The sequence below is a fragment of the Oncorhynchus tshawytscha genome, linkage group LG22 (assembly GCF_018296145.1).
Source record: "Oncorhynchus tshawytscha isolate Ot180627B linkage group LG22, Otsh_v2.0, whole genome shotgun sequence".
NCBI lineage: Eukaryota > Metazoa > Chordata > Actinopteri > Salmoniformes > Salmonidae > Oncorhynchus > Oncorhynchus tshawytscha.
In genome coordinates this window covers 20,826,235-20,849,339 of record NC_056450.1, presented here as the reverse complement: position 1 = coordinate 20,849,339, position 23,105 = coordinate 20,826,235, and the positions used below count along the sequence as shown (strand labels likewise).

General features: G+C 45.3%; 1 protein-coding gene across 1 annotated transcript; it reads left to right on the top strand.

Moving 5' to 3' along the window:
- The first annotated feature begins 9,250 nt into the window (after positions 1-9,250).
- On the top strand, positions 9,251-22,676 carry LOC112222028 (von Willebrand factor A domain-containing protein 1). The gene is made up of 6 exons (XM_024384558.2): positions 9,251-9,734; positions 12,545-13,102; positions 14,022-14,354; positions 19,910-20,185; positions 20,355-20,636; positions 21,076-22,676. The coding sequence occupies exons 1-6, from the start codon at positions 9,650-9,652 to the stop codon at positions 21,102-21,104; spliced, it is 1,563 nt and encodes a 520-aa protein (XP_024240326.1). The 5' UTR covers positions 9,251-9,649; the 3' UTR covers positions 21,105-22,676.
- Positions 22,677-23,105: the final 429 nt, after the last annotated feature.

Genomic DNA, 23,105 nt, shown 5'->3' with positions numbered 1-23,105 from the left:
TTTAATAAAGGTTAAATAAATACATAAATAATACAAAAATGACACTGACCTTGGTCCATGGTTACTGAATAACGGGGCTTTAGTATTCCACATTTTAATGAACAAAATACTGTTTATTTTACCCAAGTACAAACTACTGAATGGACGTTCAAGTCACTATACAATAAAAAATGGCATTTGGCTGATGAACTTCCTATTAAATGTTATTAACAAAGTTAGTTTTAATAGTGATGTACCGAAATCATTGCGATTTTCTGTTTATACATAAAATGATAGAATAGCATTAGTATTGTAATCACATCTGTGCAAAATGTTTTAAAAAATGTATTACAAAGCAGTTGTCATAACTCTTGAACTGGTTATTTAAAGTAGATACAGTGCATTCAGAACGTATTAAGACATCTTGACTTTTTCCACATTTTGTTATGTTACAGCCTTATTCCAAAATGGATGAAATAAAAATTGTTCCTAATCAATAAACACACAATACCCCATAATGACAAAGCAAAAGCAGATTTTAAGAAATGTTTGCAAATGTATTAAAAACAAAAAACAGAAAAACCTGATTTACATAAGTATTCAGACCCTTTGCTATGAGACTCGAATTTGAGCTCAGGTGCATCCTGTTTCCATTTATCATCCTTGAGATGTTTCTACAACTTGATTGGAGTCCACCTGTGGTAAATCCAATTGATTGGACATGATTTGGAAAGGTACACACCTGTCTATACAAGGTCCCACAGTTGACAGTGCATGTCAGAGCAAAATCCAAGCTGTGAGGTCAAAGGAATTGTCCGTAGAGCTCTGTGTCAAGTCACAGATCTGGGGAAGGGTACCCAAAAATGTCTGCAGCATTGAAGATCCCCAAGAACAGAATGGCCTCCATCATTCCTAAATGGAAGAAGTTTGGAACCTCTTCCTAGAGCTCGGGAGAAGGACCTTGGTCAGGGAGGTGACCAAGAACCCGATGGTCACTGACAGAGCTCCAGAGTTCCTCTGTGGCAATGGGTGAACCTTCCAGAAGGACAACCATCTCTGCAGCACTCCACCAGTCAGGCCTTTATGGTAGAGTGGCCAGATGGAAGCCACTCTTCAGTAAAAGGCACATGACAGCCCACTTGGTGTTTGCCAAAAGGCACCTAAAGGACTCAGACCATGAGAAACAAGATTAATTGGTCTGATGAAACCAAGATTAAACTCTTTGGCCTGAATGCCAAGCGTCACGTCTGGAGGAAACCTGGCACCATTCCTACAGTGAAGCATGGTGGTGGCAGCATCATGCTTTTGGGATGTTTTCAGTGGCAGGGACTGGGAGACTAGTCAGGATCGAGGGAAAGATGAACGGAGCGAAGTACAGTGAGCTCATTGATGAAAACCTGCTCCAGACCGCTCAGGACCTCAAACTGAGGCAAAGGTTCACCTTCCAACAGGACAACGACCCTAAGCACACAGCCAAGACAACGCAGAAGTGGCATCGGGACAAGTCTCTGAATGTCCTTGAGTGGCCCAGCCAGAGGCCAGACTTGAACCCGATCGAACATCTCAGGAGAGACCTGAAAATAGCTGTGCAGCGAAGCTCCCCATCCAACCTGACAGAGCTTGAGAGGATGTGCAGAGAAGAATGGAAGAAACTCCCCAAATACAGGTGTGCCAAGCTTGTACCATCATACCCAAGAAGACTTGAGGCTGTAATCGCTGCCAAAGTTGCTTCAACAAAGTACTGAGTAAATGTGATATTTCCGGGGGGTTTTTAAAATACATTTGCAAATATTTCTAAACCTGTTTTTGCTTTATAATTATGGGGAGTTGTGTGTAGATTGAGGAAAAAACAAATGTCATATGTTTTAGAATAAGGCTGTTACTGTCACGCCCTGGTCAAAGTATTTTGTGTTTATCTTTATGTATTTGGTCAGGCCAGGGTGTGGCATGGGGTTTTTGTAATTGTGGTGTGTTTGTCTTGGGGTTTTGGTGGTGGTATTGGGATTGTAGCTTAGTGGGTTATCTAGCAAAGTCTATGGCTGTCTGGAGTGGTTCTTAATCAGAGGCAGATGCTTATCGTTGTCTCTGATTGGGAACCATATTTAGGCAGCCATATTCTTTGAGTTTGTCGTGGGTGATTGTCCTTAGTGTCCTATGTGTACTCTCGGTTAGTTTGCACTAGATAGGCTGTTTCGATTACGTTTATTGTTTTGTGTAGTGTTCGTGTTTCTTCGTTTGATTAAACATGAATCTAAATCGACACGCTGCAGTTTGGTCCGACTCTCCTTCATCACCACTAGAAAACCGTAACAGAATCACCCACCACCAACGGACCAAGCAGCGTGTTAACAGGCAGGAGCCACAGGAGAGGCAACAGAGGCAGCAGCAGCAGGAGCAGCAGCAGCTGCAGTGGGAGAGGCTGCACCACCTGGAGAAATGGACATGGGAGGAAGAACTGGACGGTAAAGGACCCTGGAATCAGCCTGGAGAATATCGCCGCCCCAAGGAAGAACTGGAGGCGGCGAAAGCTGAGAGGCGCAGATATGAGGAGGCAGCACGGCGTAGCGGATGGAAGCCTGAGAATCAGCCCCAAAAATTTCTTGGGGGGGGGCTCAGGGAGAGTGTGGCAGAGTCAGGAGTCAGACCTGAGCCAACTCTCCCTGTTTATCGTGAGGAGCCGAGGAGGAGACCAGAACCAGAGCTGGTGTTGGAGGTGAGCGAAACAGAGACTGTGAAGATCCATCAACCTGTCTGGTAGATCCATAATGGGTTAATGGGGAAATTGGAGGAGAGAGAAATGAGGGAGTTGCTGTGTTGGTGCTTTTTGCATGGAATTCGCCCGACGGAACGTGTTGGGGATTTGATGGCACCTGGGTTAGCGCTCCATACTCTTCCTGAGGTGCGTGTTAGTCGGCTGGTGAAGTTGGTGCCAGCCTCACGCACCAGGCCTCCTGTGCACATCCCTAGCCTTGCACGTCCTGTGCCAACACTGCTCTCAAGATCTCCAGTACGCCTTCACGGTCTAGCCCATCCTGTGCCACCTTCACACTCCAGTCCTCCAGTAGCAGCTCCCCGCACCAGGCTTCCTGTGCGTGTCCTCGATCCAGTACCACCAGTTCCAGCGCCACACACCAGGCCTTCAGTGTGCCTCGCCTGTTCAGCGCAGCCAGCGCTTTTCTCCTCTCCTGCGCTGCTGGAGTCTCCCGCCTGTTTAGCGCAGCCAGAGCCTTCCTCCTCTACAGCGCTGCCGGAGTCTCCCGCCTGTTCAGCGCAGCCAGAGCCTTCCTCCGACACAGCGCTGCAGGAGTCTCCCGCCTGTTCAGCGCAGCCAGAGCTGCCAGTCTGCATGAAGCAGCCAGAGCTGTCAGTCTGCATGAAGCAGCCAGTCTACATGAAGCAGCCCGAGCTGCCAGTCTGCATGAAGCAGCCAGTCTACATGAAGCAGCCCGAGCTGCCAGTCTGCATGAAGCAGCCAGTCTACATGGAGCAGCCAGAGCTGTCAGTCTGCATGAAGCAGCCAGAGCTGTCAGTCTGCATAGAGCAGCCAGTCTGCATGGAGCTGCCAGTCTGCATGGAGCTGCCAGTCTGCATGGAGCTGCCAGTCTGCATGGAGCTGCCAGTCTGCAAGGAGCTGCCAGTCTGCAAGGAGCTGCCAGTCTGCAAGGAGCTGCCAGTCTGCAAGGAGCTGCCAGTCTGCAAGGAGCTGCCAGTCTGCACGGAGCTGTCAGTCTGCAAGGAGCTGTCAGTCTGCAAGGAGCTGTCAGTCTGCAAGGAGCTGTCAGTCTGTAAGGAGCTGCCAGTCTGCAAGGAGCTGCCAGTCAGCACGGAGCCGCCAGAGCGGTCAGTCTGTAAGAAGCCGCCAGAGCTGTCAGCCTATATGGAGCAGCTAGTGCCGCCAGTCTGCCCAGCGCCACCAGTGCCCCCAGTCTGCCCAGCGTCGCCAGTCTGCCCAGCATCGCCAGTCTGCCCAGCACCGCCAGTCTGCCCAGCACCGCCAGTCTGCCCAGCGTCGTCAGTCTGCCCAGCGTCGTCAGTCTGCCCAGCGTCGTCAGTCTGCCCAGCGCCGTCAGTCTGCCAGCGCCGCCAGTCTGCCCAGCGCCGCCAGTCTGCCCAGCACCGCCAGTCTGCCCAGCGTCGCCAGTCTGCCCAGCGCCACCAGTCTGCCCAGCGCCGCCAGTCTGCCCAGCGCCGCCAGTCTGCCCAGCGCCGCCAGTCTGCCCAGCGCCGTCAGTCTGCCCAGCGTCGTCAGTCTGCCCAGCGCCGCCAGTCTGCCCAGCGCCGCCAGTCTGCCCAGCGCCGCCAGTCTGCCCAGCGCCGCCAGTCTGCCCAGCGCCGCCAGATCTGCCAGTCAACCAGACTCTTCCAGATCTGCCAGTCAACCAGACTCTTCCAGGTCTGCCAGTCAATCAGACTCTTCCAGATCCGCCAGTCAGCCGGGATCTGCCAGAACTGCCAGTCAACCAGGATCCGCCAGTCGACCAGGATCCGCCAGTCGGCCAGGATCCGCCAGAAGTGCTATTCAGCCAGGATCCGCCAGTCTGCCAGGATCCGCCAGTCAGCCAGGATCCGCCAGTCAGCCAGGATCCGCCAGTCAGCCAGGATCCACCAGTCAGCCAGGATCCGCCAGTCAGCCAGGATCTGCCAGTCTGCCAGGATCAGTTAGATCCGCCATTCAGCCAGGATCCGCCAGTCAGCCAGGATCCGCCAGTCAGCCAGGATCCACCAGTCAGCCAGGATCCGCCAGTCTGCCAGGATCCACCAGTCAGGCCAGGATCCGCCAGAGGTGCCAGTCAGCCAGGATCTGCCGGAACCACCAGCCAGCCAGGATCTGGTAGATCCATCAACCTGCCTGAGCTTCCTCTCACTCCTGAGCGAGCTTCCTCTCGGTCCCGGTCCCGCTTCCCCTCGGTCCCGAGCTTCCCTCGGTCCCTCGGTCCCGAGCTACCTCAGTCCAGTGGGGCCTGTTGTTAGGTTTCCTAGGTCAAGGTTAGCGGCGAGGGTCGCCACTCAAGGGACACTAAGGAGGTGGACTAAGACAATTATGGAGTGGGGTCCACGTCCAGCACCAGAGCCGCCACCGCGGACAGATGCCCACCCAGACCCTCCCCTACAGGTTTAGGTTGTGCGTTCGGGAGTCCGCACCTTAGGGGGGTTCTGTCACGCCCTGGTCAAAGTATTTTGTGTTTATCTTTATGTATTTGGTCAGGCCAGGGTGTGGCATGGGGTTTTTGTAATTGTGGTGTGTTTGTCTTGGGGTTTTGGTGGTGGTATTGGGATTGTAGCTTAGTGGGTTATCTAGCAAAGTCTATGGCTGTCTGGAGTGGTTCTCAATCAGAGGCAGATGCTTATCGTTGTCTCTGATTGGGAACCATATTTGGGCAGCCATATTCTTTGAGTTTGTCGTGGGTGATTGTCCTTAGTGTCCTATGTGTACTCTCGGTTAGTTTGCACTAGATAGGCTGTTTCGGTTTCGATTACGTTTATTGTTTTGTGTAGTGTTCGTGTTTCTTCGTTTGATTAAACATGAATCTAAATCGACACGCTGCAGTTTGGTCCGACTCTCCTTCATCACCACTAGAAAACCGTAACAGTTACATAACAAAATACTTTCCAAAGGCACAGTGTAAATTGCAAAACTTACCCCAATAAGTTTTTTTCTCTCCAAATAAGCCTTTCATTACTATGACCCCATTGAACACCAACTCTAATGACAGTCCACCATTCCCTGTCACAATAAGGCTATTTTCAGATCAGTCCTCTGGAGAATCCAGCACAGCTTTAGAGAGAACTTCCATTAGTCGATCTTGGCAATATGGGAAACTGTAATATTTCACTATGGAAACTTTAAATGTTACACAGAGGGTGTTGGCCCCTAGAATTTGGGAAAGACTCAGTGCAGAAAATAGCAAAACAGATGTGTATCCTTGCTAGTTGAATCTTGTAGTTGAATCATTAATTCACATGAAGACGGTACACAGATGAGTGTAGTATGTTTTCCTCCCTAAGTTCAACATACATGATGTTTGACATATCCATGATCTAAGTCAAAGGTACCATGCAATGTACAGTATGTTGTGTTTAATGTAACTTGTCATATTTGTTTAGGAGGTCTTATGATGAATCATTTCCTTTTGAGCTCGATGCAGTTTGGCTGTCTGGCTCTCAAAGCATGGTAGAATATCCTGCACTTGGTCAGCCATTTTGTCCTGAGGGGCTTCTTTAGAACCCCCCTATAAATCAGTCATCTATGTGGTAACAAAGTTCGCATGATGAGCAATGGGCAGGATGCACACCCCATGAAGAGCAGGAAGTTCCAGTGACGCAGGAAAGTAAGGATCACAGCGTGTCAGGAAGACGCTGGACATTTGGTCAATTAAGTTCAACACAGCCCAGTGATGGGAAACCTCTCTGACTTCCCCCTCCTAACTTATTTTTACTTTTATTTATGTCTGGTGTCCAAATCAAAAATAGTGCATGAGCTTTACACATGAGTGTTCTAGGCCTGGCATGCATGGGCTGTGAGTGTGAATGCTTTGGGCTTGCTTCTGACATCAAGCAGATTGGGGATTAATAATTGGTCTATTTTGTGGCCTATCAGATCGCCCTGTTCTTCACTCTCATATTTTCTCCCTTTGACCCACTTTCCCTCTTACTTCTCCTGATCAGATAGGGGCTCAATCTCTCCTCTCATTCATCGCCTGTCTCCTATCTTTGCGCTGCCGTTTGTTTCACCTAGAAAGGCCTGGAGAAAGTCCACACTCCACCTCTTAATTCTCACAACTCTACAAAACATGGCACGCTCATAAACCTAAAATTCCTCAAATTCGCGAAGGAAGGTGCAAAAACTGGCAAGGAGTGATGTGAAGAATTTGTCTTTACTACTGAAATTGTGTTTCCATTGTGATGTGATGCCAGAAGCACTGGAGCCAAAGTTTTAATGGTAAATAACAGCAGGAGCGCTGACAAAGTGTTAAGAGATTGTATAAACCCCAATTACAAATGGTGCATAGTTGTGTAAACTTCAAGTGTTCAGAATTTAACAAAATAGGTCCCTCCACTCACAAAATGCTGTGTGTCTGTGTTTCCATGTTGTCACACTGTGAAGGTTGAGCGGTGTCATACAGTAATAGACTTGTCATCCATTTGTCCGTCTCCACCTCCTTTACTCGTTCACCTCCCTTCCTCCCTTTTTCCTATTGCCTTGTCCACTGCCAAAAATGGTCAACTAACCTCTCTTTGCAGCTTTGCCCAATCGATTTCAATGACACTGTTCCAGAAAGACATGTGAATCTCAGAGGAGCACAACTACTCTTCCACAGGGATTGCTAGGGTATGTGCAAATAAGTGAAAACAGATAGCCAGTTTGGTTGCGTAACCTATGCTTACTGAGAGAAGATAGAAATGTGTCAACATGAGCTGGTGTGCGATTGAAATGATTTCCCTTACTCTGGTCTTTCTGTAACTACATGTGATGTGAATTGCATACAGCACAGACACTCACCTGATCCATTAGTCAAAACCTGCATGCCATAGATGCACATATGCGCACACACACACACATACAGTACACACATACCAATACAAAGTTATTCCAGGTGGGTATTTCTAACTGATTGACTGCTTACTGGACAGTGCAAAGAGCAGGACTCCCATATGCTGAGATAAACAGTGTGCTATACAGTGGACCAGACTGGGGGGGGGGGGGTTGTTAAGTTTAGTTCGGTTTGGCTAACGTTAGCTAAGTTAGGGGTTAGGGTTAATGTTAGGGTAAAGATTAGCTAAAAGGGGCAGGGTTAAGGGGCAGGGTTAGCTAATATGCTAAGTAGTTAAAGAGTAGTAAGTAGTTACAGTTGCTAATTAGCTAAAATACTAAAGTTGTCCATGATGAGATTCGAATTCGCAACCTTTGGGTTTCTAGACTTTCGCGTTCTATGCCCATCCATCCACCCCGTCCAACCACCCCCATTTCATTTTTTGCATTAAGTAATCATCTGTCTTCTGTAACCATACCAAAGTAACATTTCATACTAATTTGAGTGTCCCAGATTTATGTTTACTATGTTACGTCTAGTCTATGAGACCAGGCTGGTCAAACAAAACAATATTATTTTTGGAAAGGGTAAACTCCTTATCTTTCATAGAGCAGCCCCTATCTTTTACTGTTTTGTACAGACTCAGTGTTTAATTACTAGGTGTGTGGTGGAGTGTTCTGTTACAATGGAAATAAGCTTGGGTAATGTTGTGCACCGAGGTCTCTAGACATCAGACCTTTCCCACTGGGCATAGAAGTAATTTCAACCTCTTGTTTTGATTTCAGTTGACACCTGGTTGAGTTGTCAACTAATCTGAATTCAATGTGAAATCAACAAAACATTTCATCATGTCACTGGATTAAGGTAAAAATGTGGTTTCAAAAATCCAAAATTCCCTTACATAACTTTTCAAATCCAACCAGTTTTTCACATTGATTCAAATTATTCACATTAAGTTATTTTGTTGAAATGATGTGGAAACAATGTTGATTTAACTAGTTTTTGCCAAGTGGCTTGTTCCTTCTCTTAATTCCCACTTATGTCTTCTACCCTATTCCTACTCCTCCTCACCTCTCTCTCCCTCTCTACAAAAGCTGCCTGCTTTTCACTCTCATAGACCCCATCCCAATATCACATTCTCCAAGTCTCCCCTGAGGCACTATAGGCTGATGCAATTCAATTAAAAATAATATTTAATGGAATTTATTTTGACGACTTGAGCAAACCTGATGCTGAAGTCCAAGAGCTTGACCCCATTATTTTTGTCCACCAGTCAGTGAACAGTTTGTCATCATACTGTAATTCTATATTTAGAATTTTTTTACATGATCTTATAGTATCATATTTAACTAAGCATGCACATACACATTAAATAGAATATAGCCTACATTAGGCTTGTCATCTTGAGGAGGCACTCTTATTAAAATGATTTTGGTGCTGAAAGTCATTGGCCCTCTGGTAATAAAAGTATCCATAATTACAACGGCTCATAACTGAAATTCGTAGTTATAATAGGATAAGTGTACAGAATCCAGATAATTCTACCGTTGGCTAATTTCAAAGCTTAAAGTTACAATTCTTCTTTATGTTTCACATTTTCAAGACTCTTTACTTTTTTTGCGTGATTGACTACTCGCCATAAAATGTAAAGATAACCTTTATGAGAAAATGGGCACCTTTCCAGAGCAATGACGTTTGGCGAGAGCTCTCTTGAGCTTCTTGCTATTCGAAGTCTCTTGAAAGACTGGAAATAAAGACGATTGAACACTGGAAGGGGAGGACCTGGACTCACGACTGGAGTCAGGGCGAAGAACCGACTTGAACACTCACGCCCTAGTTCGCTCAAAGCGCCTTTTACCTCACAAACTCACGGAGGATACCCGAGCAACCAATTTTCTGGGGAAAATATTACGAGAATAAAATGTTCCAGAAAAACAGAAACAAAATTGGAAAAGTCTGAGTGAAAGTGAGGATATGTGAAGTTCCAATCTTTTTATAGCCTATTAGAAGCTCGAATGTAAGCCTGATTACCATTTCACTTGGAGCGACGGTCCAGGCAATGGACACTTTTTTGGAGGAAGCCCTTTCGATATCGTCATAATTCTTTATACTGGAATTGATCACAATTAACCCTTGCAATGAAGGGTCGGATTGTATTTACTTGCATGCTGGTTTGCGTGTTCCTGTGGTCGTCCAGTGGTCAAAACTCCGCACCAGAAGCAGGTGAGTTTTGCAGGTGATTGTCGGTGTTCTGGTGGTGGGTGGATGTTATAGCCTAGTTCTACATGACTGACAGACTAGGGAGGAGAGGTGCAGTCCGAGTATCTCCAAATGGTGTTATTAGATTGGCACAATCATTTTATCATAGACTACTGTTCATAGGTTACTGTCAAAATAGTAGAAATTCTATGTTGATACCTGTTCCTGGATTTTAATGAGAAGTTTAACGCTATGTTAAATGTATTTATGCATATGATTTATGGTGATGTAAATTAAAACATCTAATTGATTATAACACCATAATAATTACTGAACGCTTGTTACAACAATGCATGTGTTAGCTAGAGCTCATAACCGTAGTGGTGAAAACTAAACTTGGTGGTGAGTCAATTCAATCTGTCAGTGGTCTGTTTTTATGACTCAGTGTAAGGGTATAATGTACATAACTTTACACTTCTCACACCCTCTTCCATTTATAGACAAGACATGTTTTGTCTAAGAGCCTAATTACTTTCTATGCATCGCACTCAAACATAGAAATGCTTTTAATACTAAGGACTGGCTGAGAAGCACAATTTATTCAGGTTTAATCTCCTGTGATGTATTTTGATACTACATATAGCGGACTGATGTTTTTTCATTTTTATTTATTTAACCTTTATTTAACTAGATAAGTCAGTTAAGAACTAATTATTATTTACAATGACAGCCTACCCCGGCCAAACCCAGACAACGCTGGGCCAATTGTGCGCCGTCCTATGGGACTCCCAATCACTGCCTGTTGTGATACAGCTTGGTGATATAACCACATCATGTTTTAGAATCAAGAAGAACTGCGGATGAGGCCTTTTCTATCACATCTGGGCTGTCAATCTGAAGTACACACCTGTGTGTGTGTGTGTGTGGTGTGTGTGTGTGATCTTCCATGCATGTGAGAAAAAGGTCTAAAGTGTTATGGTCAGTTACTCCCATGCTCATCAAGGTTATGGGGTTTCATAATTTACATTCAGTGTAACCATTAATATATTAGTCAAACTTGTTCATGGTGGACTGTAAATCGAATACTGCGATAAAGCTAATACTGTACAAAGCAAATATTTGGTTCACAATCAATAGGCATGACCAGAGAGACACATACATACTGTAAATACAGTTTACAGGCGCTTTAACCTGGAGGCCACTAAGGCAGCTGGAGGAGTACAATGTCCAAACAAGAAGACAGATGTAGCGAATTCTTTAGGAAGCAAGAGAGTGAAAGAGAGAAAGGCAGTGTTTTCACACTCACTGCAATTCGTCCTTCAACACTACACACTTGTCAGTACAACCACCACAGATCGAGCGTCAAATTAAAGCCTGAAGAAATTCACTTTTAAGGGCCCAAAGAAAATAGTGCATTTCAAAAGTACTCATAGCTGGACAACGAACTTAGCATGTTTCGCTCTCGTTTTCTCTCTCTTTCTCTCTTTCTCTCTCCCTCACTCTTTCTGCTCTGAGCACATATGCTACTACTGCACATTCTTCCTCTTCTCTCAAATGGAACTGCAAAAACACACCTCCCCCTTATCCTCTCTCTCTCTCTCTCTCTCTCTCTCTCCACCTCCAACCCCTCCTTATACCACCAATAACTCCTACTGTTCCCCCCTCTCCCCTCTCTCCCCCTAAGCCCCTCTTCCTTAAATGAGAAGCCATGTTTCGTGCTACTGTTACGAAATATGGAAAATTGGCAAATCTGGAATATTTGGCCTAGTCTTCCTAAATGTTGTGACAGCATCTTTCATCCGTCCTTCATCCGCCCATTCCTACTCTGATCTATCTCACTTCATCCCTATTTTTTGTTTGTTTTGATCTGGTCTAATTTCTGTAATTACTTGGTTCTCGCTCATTTCCCTGTGTGGGTGTGCGTGCACTTGCATGCATGCACACTCACACTGAACAGGGAGGGGACCACTGGAAAAAGTTAAGGGAGGGAGAAGGAATCAGAGGGAGAGAGAAAATAGAGAGAAAGTTGGAAGTGGTAGTGGGTTTTTCCACAGATGCTCCACACCGTCTCAGTTTGCTCTAGGATTTTACTGTACATATCCCCGTAAATATGTGTGGCTAGGAGTTTGCCACTTCTCTATGGGAAGTTTGTAGGTTAACTAACTATACCACTATGTTTCCCACATACACAAATTGTTGTGTATCTCACACACTTATTATAAGCACTATGCTTATAGAAATTCACCCACCATGAAGTGGGGGAAGAGACAGACTGAGAAGGTGTAAATATTGCTACATTTAATCTCTAGGAGCATATTCTCATTCATTTTCACATATTATTAGCATGATGATCTGTAGCCGTAGCCTATACATACAGTGGGGCAAAAAAGTATTTAGTCAGCCACCAATTGTGCAAGTTCTCCCACTTAAAAAGATGAGAGAGGCCTGTAGTTTTCATCATAGGTACACTTCAACTATGACAGACAAAATGAGAAAACGAAATCCAGAAAATCACATTGTAGGATTTTTAATGAATTTATTTGCAAATTATGGTGGAAAACTTTTGTTATTGACCAAATACTTATTTTCCACCATAATTTGCAAATAAATTCATTACAAATGGTGTTCCCATTTTTTTTTCTCATTTTGTCTGTCATAGTTGGTGTACCTATGATGAAAATTACAGGCCTCTCATCTTTTTAAGTGGGACAACTTGCACAATTGGTGGCTGACTAAATACTTTTTTGCCCAAATGTATGTATCTATATTCTCGTATAGCTGTAAAAATCTACTGAATGTGTGTCCACCACCTGTAACCTTTCCTCTCCTCTTAGTGTTGAACTGCTGTGAGGGTGACGTCCTCTTCCTATTGGACTCCTCGGGCAGCGTCTCATCCTATGACTACTCCCGCATGCTGGGCTTTTTGTCCGAGCTCCTCCTTCCATTCTCATTGGGTGAGGACCAGGTGAGGGTGAGCCTTCTGCAGGTGGGCACCCAACCCCGCCTTGAGTTTGGTTTTGACAGCCACAATAGCCAAACTGGCCTACAGGGGGCGCTGGGGAACACCAAGCCTCTGAGGGGTGACACCAACACAGAGGAGGCCCTCAGGATGGCCAAGGACTGGGTGCTGAAGCCCGGGGGTGGTGCGGGGGCCAGGGAAGAACTCCCCAGAGTTCTAGTGTGGCTGACAGATGGGGTGAAGCCGGGTGATGTGATTGGACCAATGGAGAAGCTGAGAGAGGAGGGCGTGGCCGTTCTGGTGATCTCCACGGGCCACGGGAACTACCAGGTGCTGCGGCAGGTGGTCACCCCTCCTGTGGAGTCACACCTGTACTTTGTGGACATCGACGATATGAGTATCATCACTGAGGACCTGAGGGATGCCATTATTGGTGAGTGCGTGTTGGGTTCTGTGTGTGTGTGTCCATTTTGATTCCACAATTGACTGCAACTAACATGGACCTGACACCTTCTTTTGAGCTCTACTATAAACTGTGCTGCTGTACAAATCCATGTCTCTGTGCTACTCCTTTATCACATACCCACTCCTAGAGACAGTGAGACATAGAGGGAAGAAGAGACCGTGTGTTTTAGACTGTAATGAGAGAGGGGGGACTATTAATAAAGACATTATCCAACCCAGCCCCCTCTACCGTGCCCCCCTACGGTGCCAGACAGATATATATATATATATATATAGACAAGACGGTATTTTTCTGGTCAGATAGGGTAACAGTCATATCGACACACAGGCACTTCCAGTAAACATATGTAGCTCTAAGACATGATGCATTGTGATGGGCGGACGCAGAGTGTAAATACAGTTTGTTTACGACACAGAAGGAGAATCCAGGGTCCCTTTAGCGAGTGCCTGAGGTTCCTTTCCGCTGATACTGAAACCTGAATACTGGTTTGCTATTTGTTAGTGGTATCCTCCAGAACTGGTTTGTCTATTTCGAGGGTTTTTATGGCACAAGTTGTGAATGCATTGGAGAACCCACAGTTTGTCTGTCTGTCTGAGCTCCTCTCTTACTGGCGTGTCCTCCACAACTCATCCCTTTCCTCCCTCTCTTTTTTGCCATCTTGTTCTGGTTATCCAAGTATGAATGTTTGCCAGTGAGAGAAGGGAATCTGCACACTGTGTTAATATGGTATGGTACCGCCATCGTTTCAATATAAATTTCCATTCATTCCATTCCAGCCATTACAATGAGCACGTCCTCCGATTTAAAGTGAAACGAGTCTCCACTGGAGGTGTATATTGCACCAGTGGTTCAGTCCTTCGGTCTCAGTCTGTCTCTTCTCTAACAGAGATTCTCCGGGCTGAACGGCTCCAGGTGCGAGACGTGTCCACAGACAGCGCCATGCTGCAGTGGCGACCGGTTCTGGCCGGTTTGACCGGTTACTATGAGATCCGGTTTGGACCGGCTCCCAGTCTAGGAGTGAGCGAAAGAGAAGCAAGTGGGCCTGGTACCAGCCCCAGTACCAGTGGTAGTCATTACCAACGACTGACCCGGCCAGGGGACTCCAGCATGGCAAGGCTGATGGACCTGAAACCAGACACCACATACATGGCCACACTGACTCCCAAGTCCAACCTACAGGTGCTCAACCCCCTCTCTGTCACCTTCACCACTAAGCCAGGTAAGAGGAGGTGGCACGTTTACATTGTACATTTACATGGTTACAATTAACAATGTTGACTTGGAGTGTGATGTCTTTAGGGTTGTGTCTAGCATGGGCCTCACACTGTATATCGAAAATTCTTGAAGATGGAATACGCAGTAGGGGAAACAGCACCACTGTCCAATGCACGGCCGTTGTTATTGTTTTTGTTTTGTTGACAAGGTAGAGCTGGGGAAGATTGTGCCTCGTTGTAAAATTAGTACATGTGCTGCTGTTCTATTGCACTTGCAATGATGTCAGACGGGGAAAAAACTGTGTTGGTTGTTTGTAGTATCTTCTTTGTTGTAATATCAGAAACGGATGTGGCAGTTCCCCCGTTAAGGATTCCAGCTTTCACTTCCACTTTAGAATAAAATCACCTGGTAAATCATCATATTATATATATTTTATTATTACATACAGTTGAAGTCGGAAGTTTACATACACTTAGGTTGGAGTCATTAAAACTAGTTTTTCAAACACTCCACAAAATTCTTGTCAACAAACTATAGTTTTGGCAAGTCAGTTAGGACATCTACTTTGTGCGTGACACAATTAATTTTTCCAACAATTGTTTATAGACAGATTATTTCACTTATAATTCACTGTATCACAAGTTTACACACACTAAACAAGTTTACACACACTAAGTTGACTGCCTTTAAACAGCTTGGAAAATTCCAGAAAATTATGTCATGGCTTTAGAAGCTTCTGATAGGCTAATTGAGTCAATTGGAGGTGTACCTGTGGATGTATTTCAAGGCCTACCTTCAAACTCGGTGCCTCTTTGCTTGACATGAGAAAATCAAATGGAATCAGCCAAGACCTCAGAAAAATAATTCTAGACCGCCACAAGTCAAATCAAATCAAATCAAATTTTATTTGTCACATACACATGGTTAGCAGATGTTAATGCGAGTGTAGCGAAATGCTTGTGCTTCTAGTTCCGACAATGCAGTAATAACCAACAAGTAATCTAACTAACAATTCCAAAACTACTGTCTTATACACAGTGTAAGGGGATAAAGAATATGTACATAAGGATATATGAATGAGTGATGGTACAGAGCAGCATAGGCAAGATACAGTAGCTGATATCGAGTACAGTATATACATATGAGATGAGTATGTAAACAAAGTGGCATAGTTAAAGTGGCTAGTGATACATGTATTACATAAGGATGCAGTCGATGATATAGAGTACAGTATATACGTATGCATATGAGATGAATAATGTAGGGTAAGTAACATTATATAAGGTAGCATTGTTTATATATTTACCTCATTTCCCATCAATTCCCATTATTAAAGTGGCTGGAGTTGAGTCAGTGTCATTGTCAGTGTGTTGGCAGCAGCCACTCAATGTTAGTGGTGGCTGTTTAACAGTCTGATGGCCTTGAGATAGAAGCTGTTTTTCAGTCTCTCGGTCCCAGCTTTGATGCACCTGTACTGACCTCGCCTTCTGGATGATAGCGGGGTGAACAGGCAATGGCTCGGGTGGTTGATGTCCTTGATGATCTTTATGGCCTTCCTGTAACATCGGGTGGTGTAGGTGTCCTGGAGGGCAGGTAGTTTGCCCCCGGGTGATGCGTTGTGCAGACCTCACTACCCTCTGGAGAGCCTTACGGTTGAGGGCGGAGCAGTTGCCGTACCAGGCGGTGATACAGCCCGCCAGGATGCTCTCGATTGTGCATCTGTAGAAGTTTGTGAGTGCTTTTGGTGACAAGCCGAATTTCTTCAGCCTCCTGAGGTTGAAGAGGCGCTGCTGCGCCTTCTTCACGATGCTGTCTGTGTGAGTGGACCAATTCAGTTTGTCTGTGATGTGTATGCCGAGGAACTTAACTTGCTACCCTCTCCACTACTGTTCCATCGATGTGGATAGTGGGGTGTTCCCTCTGCTGTTTCCTGAAGTCCACAATCATCTCCTTAGTTTTGTTGACGTTGAGTGTGAGGTTATTTTCCTGACACCACACTCCGAGGGCCCTCACCTCCTCCCTGTAGGCCGTCTCGTCGTTGTTGGTAATCAAGCCTACCACTGTTGTGTCGTCCGCAAACTTGATGATTGAGTTGGAGGCGTGCGTGGCCATGCAGTCGTGGGTGAACAGGGAGTACAGGAGAGGGCTCAGAACGCACCCTTGTGTGGCCCCAGTGTTGAGGATCAGCGGGGAGGAGATGTTGTTGCCTACCCTCACCACCTGGGGGCGGCCCGTCAGGAAGTCCAGTACCCAGTTGCACAGGGCGGGGTCGAGACCCAGGGTCTCGAGCTTGATGACGAGCTTGGAGGGTACTATGGTGTTGAATGCCGAGCTGTAGTCGATGAACAGCATTCTCACATAGGTATTCCTCTTGTCCAGATGGGTTAGGGCAGTGTGCAGTGTGGTTGAGATTGCATCGTCTGTGGACCTATTTGGGCGGTAAGCAAATTGGAGTGGGTCTAGGGTGTCAGGTAGGGTGGAGGTGATATGGTCCTTGACTAGTCTCTCAAAGCACTTCATGATGACGGATGTGAGTGCTACGGGCGGTAGTCGTTTAGCTCAGTTACCTTAGCTTTCTTGGGAACAGGAACAATGGTGGCCCTCTTGAAGCATGTGGGAACAGCAGACTGGTATAGGGATTGATTGAATATGTCCGTAAACACACCGGCCAGCTGGTCTGCGCATGCTCTGAGGGCGCGGCTGGGGATGCCGTCTGGGCCTGCAGCCTTGCGAGGGTTAACACGTTTAAATGTCTTACTCACCTCGGCTGCAGTGAAGGAGAGACCGCATGTTTTCATTGCAGGCCGTGTCAGTGGCACTGTATTGTCCTCAAAGCGGGCAAAAAGTTATTTAGTCTGCCTGGGAGCAAGACATCCTGGTCCGTGACTGGGCTGGATTTCTTCCTGTAGTCCGTGATTGACTGTAGACCCTGCCACATGCCTCTTGTGTCTGAGCCGTTGAATTGAGATTCTACTTTGTCTCTGTACTGACGCTTAGCTTGTTTGATAGCCTTGCGGAGGGAATAGCTGCACTGTTTGTATTCAGTCATGTTACCAGACACCTTGCCCTGATTAAAAGCAGTGGTTCGCGCTTTCAGTTTCACACGAATGCTGCCATCAATCCACGGTTTCTGGTTAGGGAATGTTTTAATCGTTGCTATGGGAACGACATCTTCAACGCACGTTCTAATGAACTCGCACACCGAATCAGCGTATTCGTCAATATTGTTATCTGACGCAATACGAAACATGTCCCAGTCCACGTGATGGAAGCAGTCTTGGAGTGTGGAGTCAGCTTGGTCGGACCAGCGTTGGACAGACCTCAGCGTGGGAGCCTCTTGTTTTAGTTTCTGTCTGTAGGCAGGGATCAACAAAATGGAGTCGTGGTCAGCTTTTCCGAAAGGGGGCGGGGCAGGGCCTTATATGCGTCGCGGAAGTTAGAATAACAATGATCCAAGGTCTTTCCCCCCTGGTTGCGCAATCGATATGCTGATAAAATTTAGGGAGTCTTGTTTTCAGATTAGCCTTGTTAAAATCCCCAGCTACAATGAATGCAGCCTCCGGATAAATCGTTTCCAGTTTGCAGAGAGTTAAATAAAGTTTGTTCAGAGCCATCGATGTGTCTGCTTGGGGGATATATACGGCTGTGATTATAATCGAAGAGAATTCTCTTGGTAGATAATGCGGTCTACATTTGATTGTGAGGAATTCTAAATCAGGTGAACAGAAGGATTTGAGTTCCTGTATGTTTCTTTCATCACAACATGTCACGTTAGTCATAAGGCATACGCCCCCGCCCCTCTTCTTACCAGAAAGATGTTTGTTTCTGTCGGCGCGATGCGTGGAGAAACCCGCTGGCTGCACCGCCTCGGATAGCGTCTCTCCAGTGAGCCATGTTTCCGTGAAGCAAAGAACGTTACAGTCTCTGATGTCCCTCTGGAATGCTACCCTTGCTCGGATTTCATCAACCTTGTTGTCAAGAGACTGGACATTGGCAAGAAGAATGCTAGGGAGTGGTGCACGGTGTGCCCGTCTCCGGAGTATGACCAGAAGACCGCCTCGTTTCCCTCTTTTTCGGAGTCGTTTTTTTGGGTCGCTGCATGGAATCCACTCCGTTGTGCTGTTTGTAAGGCAGAACACAGGATCCGCGTCGCGAAAAACATATTCTTGGTCGTACTGATGGTGAGTTGACGCTGATCTTATATTCAGTAGTTCTTCTCGACTGTATGTAATGAATGTAATGAAACCTAAGATGACCTGGGGTACTAATGTAAGAAATAACACGTAAAAAAACAAAAAACTGCATAGTTTCCTAGGAACGCGAAGTGAGGCGGCCATCTCTGTCGGCGCCGGAAGTTGTCTGGTTCATCCTGGGAGCAATTTCCAAACGCCTGAAGGTACCACGTTCATCTGTTCAAACAATGATACACTAATATAAACACTATGGGACCATGCAGCCGTCATACCGCTCAGGAAGCAAACACATTCTGTCTCCTGGAGATGAATGTACTTTGGTGCGAAAAGTGCAAATCAATTACAGAACAACAGCAAAGGACCTTGTGAAGATGCTGGAGGAAACGGGTACAAAAGTATCTATATCCACAGTAAAACAAGTCCTATATCGACATAACCTGAAAGGCTGCTCAGCAAGGAAGAAGCTACTGCTCCAAAGCCACCATAAAAAAAGCCAGACTACGATTTGCAACTGCACATGGGGACAAAGATCACACTTTTTGGAGAAATGTCCTCTGGTCTGATGAAACAAAAATGGAACTGTTTGGCCATAATGACCATCATTATGTTTGGGGGATAAATGGGGATGCTTGCAAGCCGAAGAACACCATCCCAACCGTGAAGCACAGGGGTTGCATCATCATGTTGTGGGGGAGCTTTGCTGCAGGAGGGACTGGTGCACCTCACAAAATAGATGGCATCAGAGGAAGGAAAATTGTGTGGATATATTGAAGCAACACTTCAAGACATCAATCAGGAATTTAAAGCTTGGTCTCAAATAGGTCTTCCAAATGGGCAATGACCCCAAGCACACTTCCAAAGTTGTGGCAAAATGGCTTAAGGACAACAAAGTCAAGGTATTGGAGTGGCCATCACAAAGCCCTGACCTCAATCCTATAGAAAATGTGTGGGCAGAACTGAAAAAGTGTGTGCGAGCAAGGAGGCCTACAAACCTGACTCAGTTACACCAGCTCTGTCAGGAGGAATGGGCCAAAATTCACCCAACTTATTGTGGGAAGCTTGTGGAAGGCTACCCAAAACATTTGACCAAGGTTAAATGATTTAAAGGCAATGCTACCAAATACTAATTGAGTGTATGTAAACTTCTGACCCACTGGGAATGTGATGAAAGAAATAAATGCTGAAATAAATCACTACTATTATTCTGACATTTCACATTATTAAAATAAAGTGGTGATCCTAACTGACCTAAGACAGGGAATCTTTACTAGGATTAAAAGTCAGGAATTTAGAAACTGAGTTTAAATGTATTTGGCTAAGGTGTATGTAAACTTCCGACTTCAACTGTATCACTTTGTCTCCTCAGAGGTGTTGAGCCCGACTGTGGTGACGGTGTCTGAATCAGGGGCCAACGGTGTGAGGGTGAGCTGGGGTCCTCTGCAGCCAGAGTCTGTCCAGAGCTTCCAGGTGGAGTACATGGCCCTGCCGGGGGGGAAGCTCCACATGACTACTGTGGGCCAAGGGCAGAACTCCACCCTGCTGACTAACCTCCAGCCAGACACCCAGTACCTGGTCACCGTGAGCGCACGGCACTCCTCCGGCCGGGAGAGGGCCATGTCTGTCAAAGTGTGCACTGAGGAGGGTAAGGAGCATTGAGCATTGAGGATATAGTCTTAGGTATGAATGGTATTAGCCTTTAAGCTTAAACTGAAGTATTAAAAGGGGGAAATGCAAAATTGACTATTATACTTCACATAGAACTGTATAAATGCAGCACATAGGCCTTATTCCCTCCCTCCCTCCCTTCTCAGTGAGGCCGGCTCTAGCAGACCTGCAGCTGACCACGGTGGGCAGTGACTCTGTGCAGGTGGACTGGAAAGCCAGCGTGGACGGCCTCAGGGGCTACTGGCTCACCTGGGAGGGACAGGGCATCCACGGCTCTACCGCCGCCCCGCGCTCCTCCCTCTACTTGCCTTCCAACTCACTGTCCACGCGCCTCACACACCTGCCCCCCGCCACCCGAGTATGTGTGTCACCTGTCTACCGGACGGCACGCGGGGAGGGCCTCTGCTGCATGGCCCAGTTTCATTCAGGTGAGAGGACAGCATGCTGCCATTTTGAATAAGGAAGTGAACCCTTTCAGCACTGCTGGTTGGGGTTAGTTAATTTCAGTTGTTGAGTTGGTCAATTGGAGCGGGCATGGAATTTTTGGGGGCATTTCTAATTGGATCCTAGAATTTGCACTTTTAAATGCATCCAAGCCATCTCTCTGTTTGGATAAGGATGAGTTTTGAATAGCATTTTGAATCTGAAGAGGAGCAGTAGCCTATTTTTTTGCCTACATTTCAACAATGATCCGCTTATAGTGTGTCACCAAAACTTCTGATAATTTTTGGGAAACAACTGTCTGACCCCAAAGTAACCACACCAAAAATGTGTGGTTGTGGTTGTGCCAACTGGGGTCTCTTGGCTTGCTACTGGGAATGTCTGGTATGAGATTTTCATGTGTGTCTGTTTCCTTCTTCCTTTCAGATGCATCAGTTTGGGGCCACAGATCATAACATTGCTGAGCTCAACAGGCACTATGCCAAGGATGGAGGGATGAAGGAGAAGAAGAGAGAAGAACAATGCATCTGAACTTGCATCCCTCCTTCAGTTCATTCTCTCCTTTCTGGACAAGACACAAGGCCTTTGGCTTACAAAGCACTGTCTAATAGATACTGATACGATAGATAGATTGATAGATAGGCTTGCTGTACTATAAAGATCTTGCTATATTAGTAAGCACCCTAACTGAGTTGGGTTGCTATCTCCAGCGATATAGACATCTTGATTTTCACATTTACTTTACATTGCCTAAAACCTGTAATCACACTGTAAACATGTTTGTTTTAGATATAAGATGTAGAGAGTGGCCAAGCATATCAGTGTAGATCAAGGTCATTCTGCTTGATGGTATTTTGCATAATGTAGTTTTAATCAACAAGACCCACTGGGCACAGACATGGTGATTTACTAACTTGAATTCAACAGAAAATGTCACCAAGTCGTTGGATTTAGGTTCAAATTTGGGTGGGAAAAAACATGAAATTCCCTTAAATTGATAACTTTTAGCAAATCCAATCAGTTTTCCACGTTGATTCAACATCATCTCATACATTTTTGATGTTGTTGAAATGACGTGGAAACAACGTTGATTCAACCAGTTTTTACCCAGTGGGGAGGAATGTATTTTAACAAATTTTTCTAGCTTCTACAATACACAAGGAGCAACCATGTTTGCAAAATCATCTGAATATTTCCCAAAGCACCCACTCGTAATATTTTAGTAACACTTTTTACATGTGTGTGCCAACTCACTTTAATTGAAGGGCAAATGGACACAGAATCCTTAATAACAGAGGAACCCATCTAAACCAATGAAAAATCTGATTCTCTACATGGCTGCACTGATAAAACCACAGACAAGATGTTCTACCAGTGAGATGTTGCAGATGATTTTTCGATAAAGGATCAATCCATTATTTTCCAGGATTGTTTTGACACATCACTACCAAGACTTATACATGCAGGACTTACATTGGATGATGTTGTATATTCAGTGATACAGGTTGGCCATTTACTGATCCGTGAGGCCGGCTCAAATTCCTTGGACCGTATTCATACTGTAGGTGTAATGTTTCGACATCATTTCAACTTCAAAAAAGCTAAGCGATGTCGTTCAATCAACGCGGAAAACTGATTGGATTTGCAAAAAGTCATCAACGTAAGGAAATTCTGTCTCTTTTTCACCCAACTTTTAACTTAAATCCAATTGACATGGTGACATTTTATGTTGATTTCACATTGACTTCATGTTATTTGACAACTCAACCAAATGTAAATCAAAAATAGACGTTGAACTGACGTCTGTGCAGTGCGGTGGGTCTGTTATCAGCTGGTTTCTGCTGCCTCCCTGTGGAAGTTGTACTGATGCGTTTTAGATCCTTTTTAGATGGTTTCAGTGTTGGTTTGTTCATATTCATTACATTGAGAGTTGTTCATCACTATATTAAATGAACTAGTTTTACAACATAGCGGATTTTCTTTGAGAATTATCATGCATATCCAAAATGATTACAGGTGTAATACAATGAATTTGTTTGGTCATTTTTATTTTCACTCCTAACTAACTGCATCACATTTTTTTGCATTAACATTAACTGCATTAACTTCCAGAACTGTCTCTTAGTGCCTCGTATTGATGGATGCTGTTGGGTTGTTGCAGTCACCTCTCACAGTGGTACATCAGTTAAAGCACAGGGACTGAATGACTGACCATTTATTGAGGATCAGGATGCTAATTAGAGGAATTAATTGAGGAAGGGATGATATCAAAAGGGATTGTATAAATGATGATGAATATGAAACATTCATATCTGATTTGTGAGAAAAAGCTGGAAATAGAGGTTGTCAAAGGATGAGTCTTATTTCATGGCCTTCCCCTGTAAGACATTCTATGCATCTCTAACTCCCATTCTAATTTTCTCATCTCCTCACTCTTCTTTGCCATTTTTATCTCT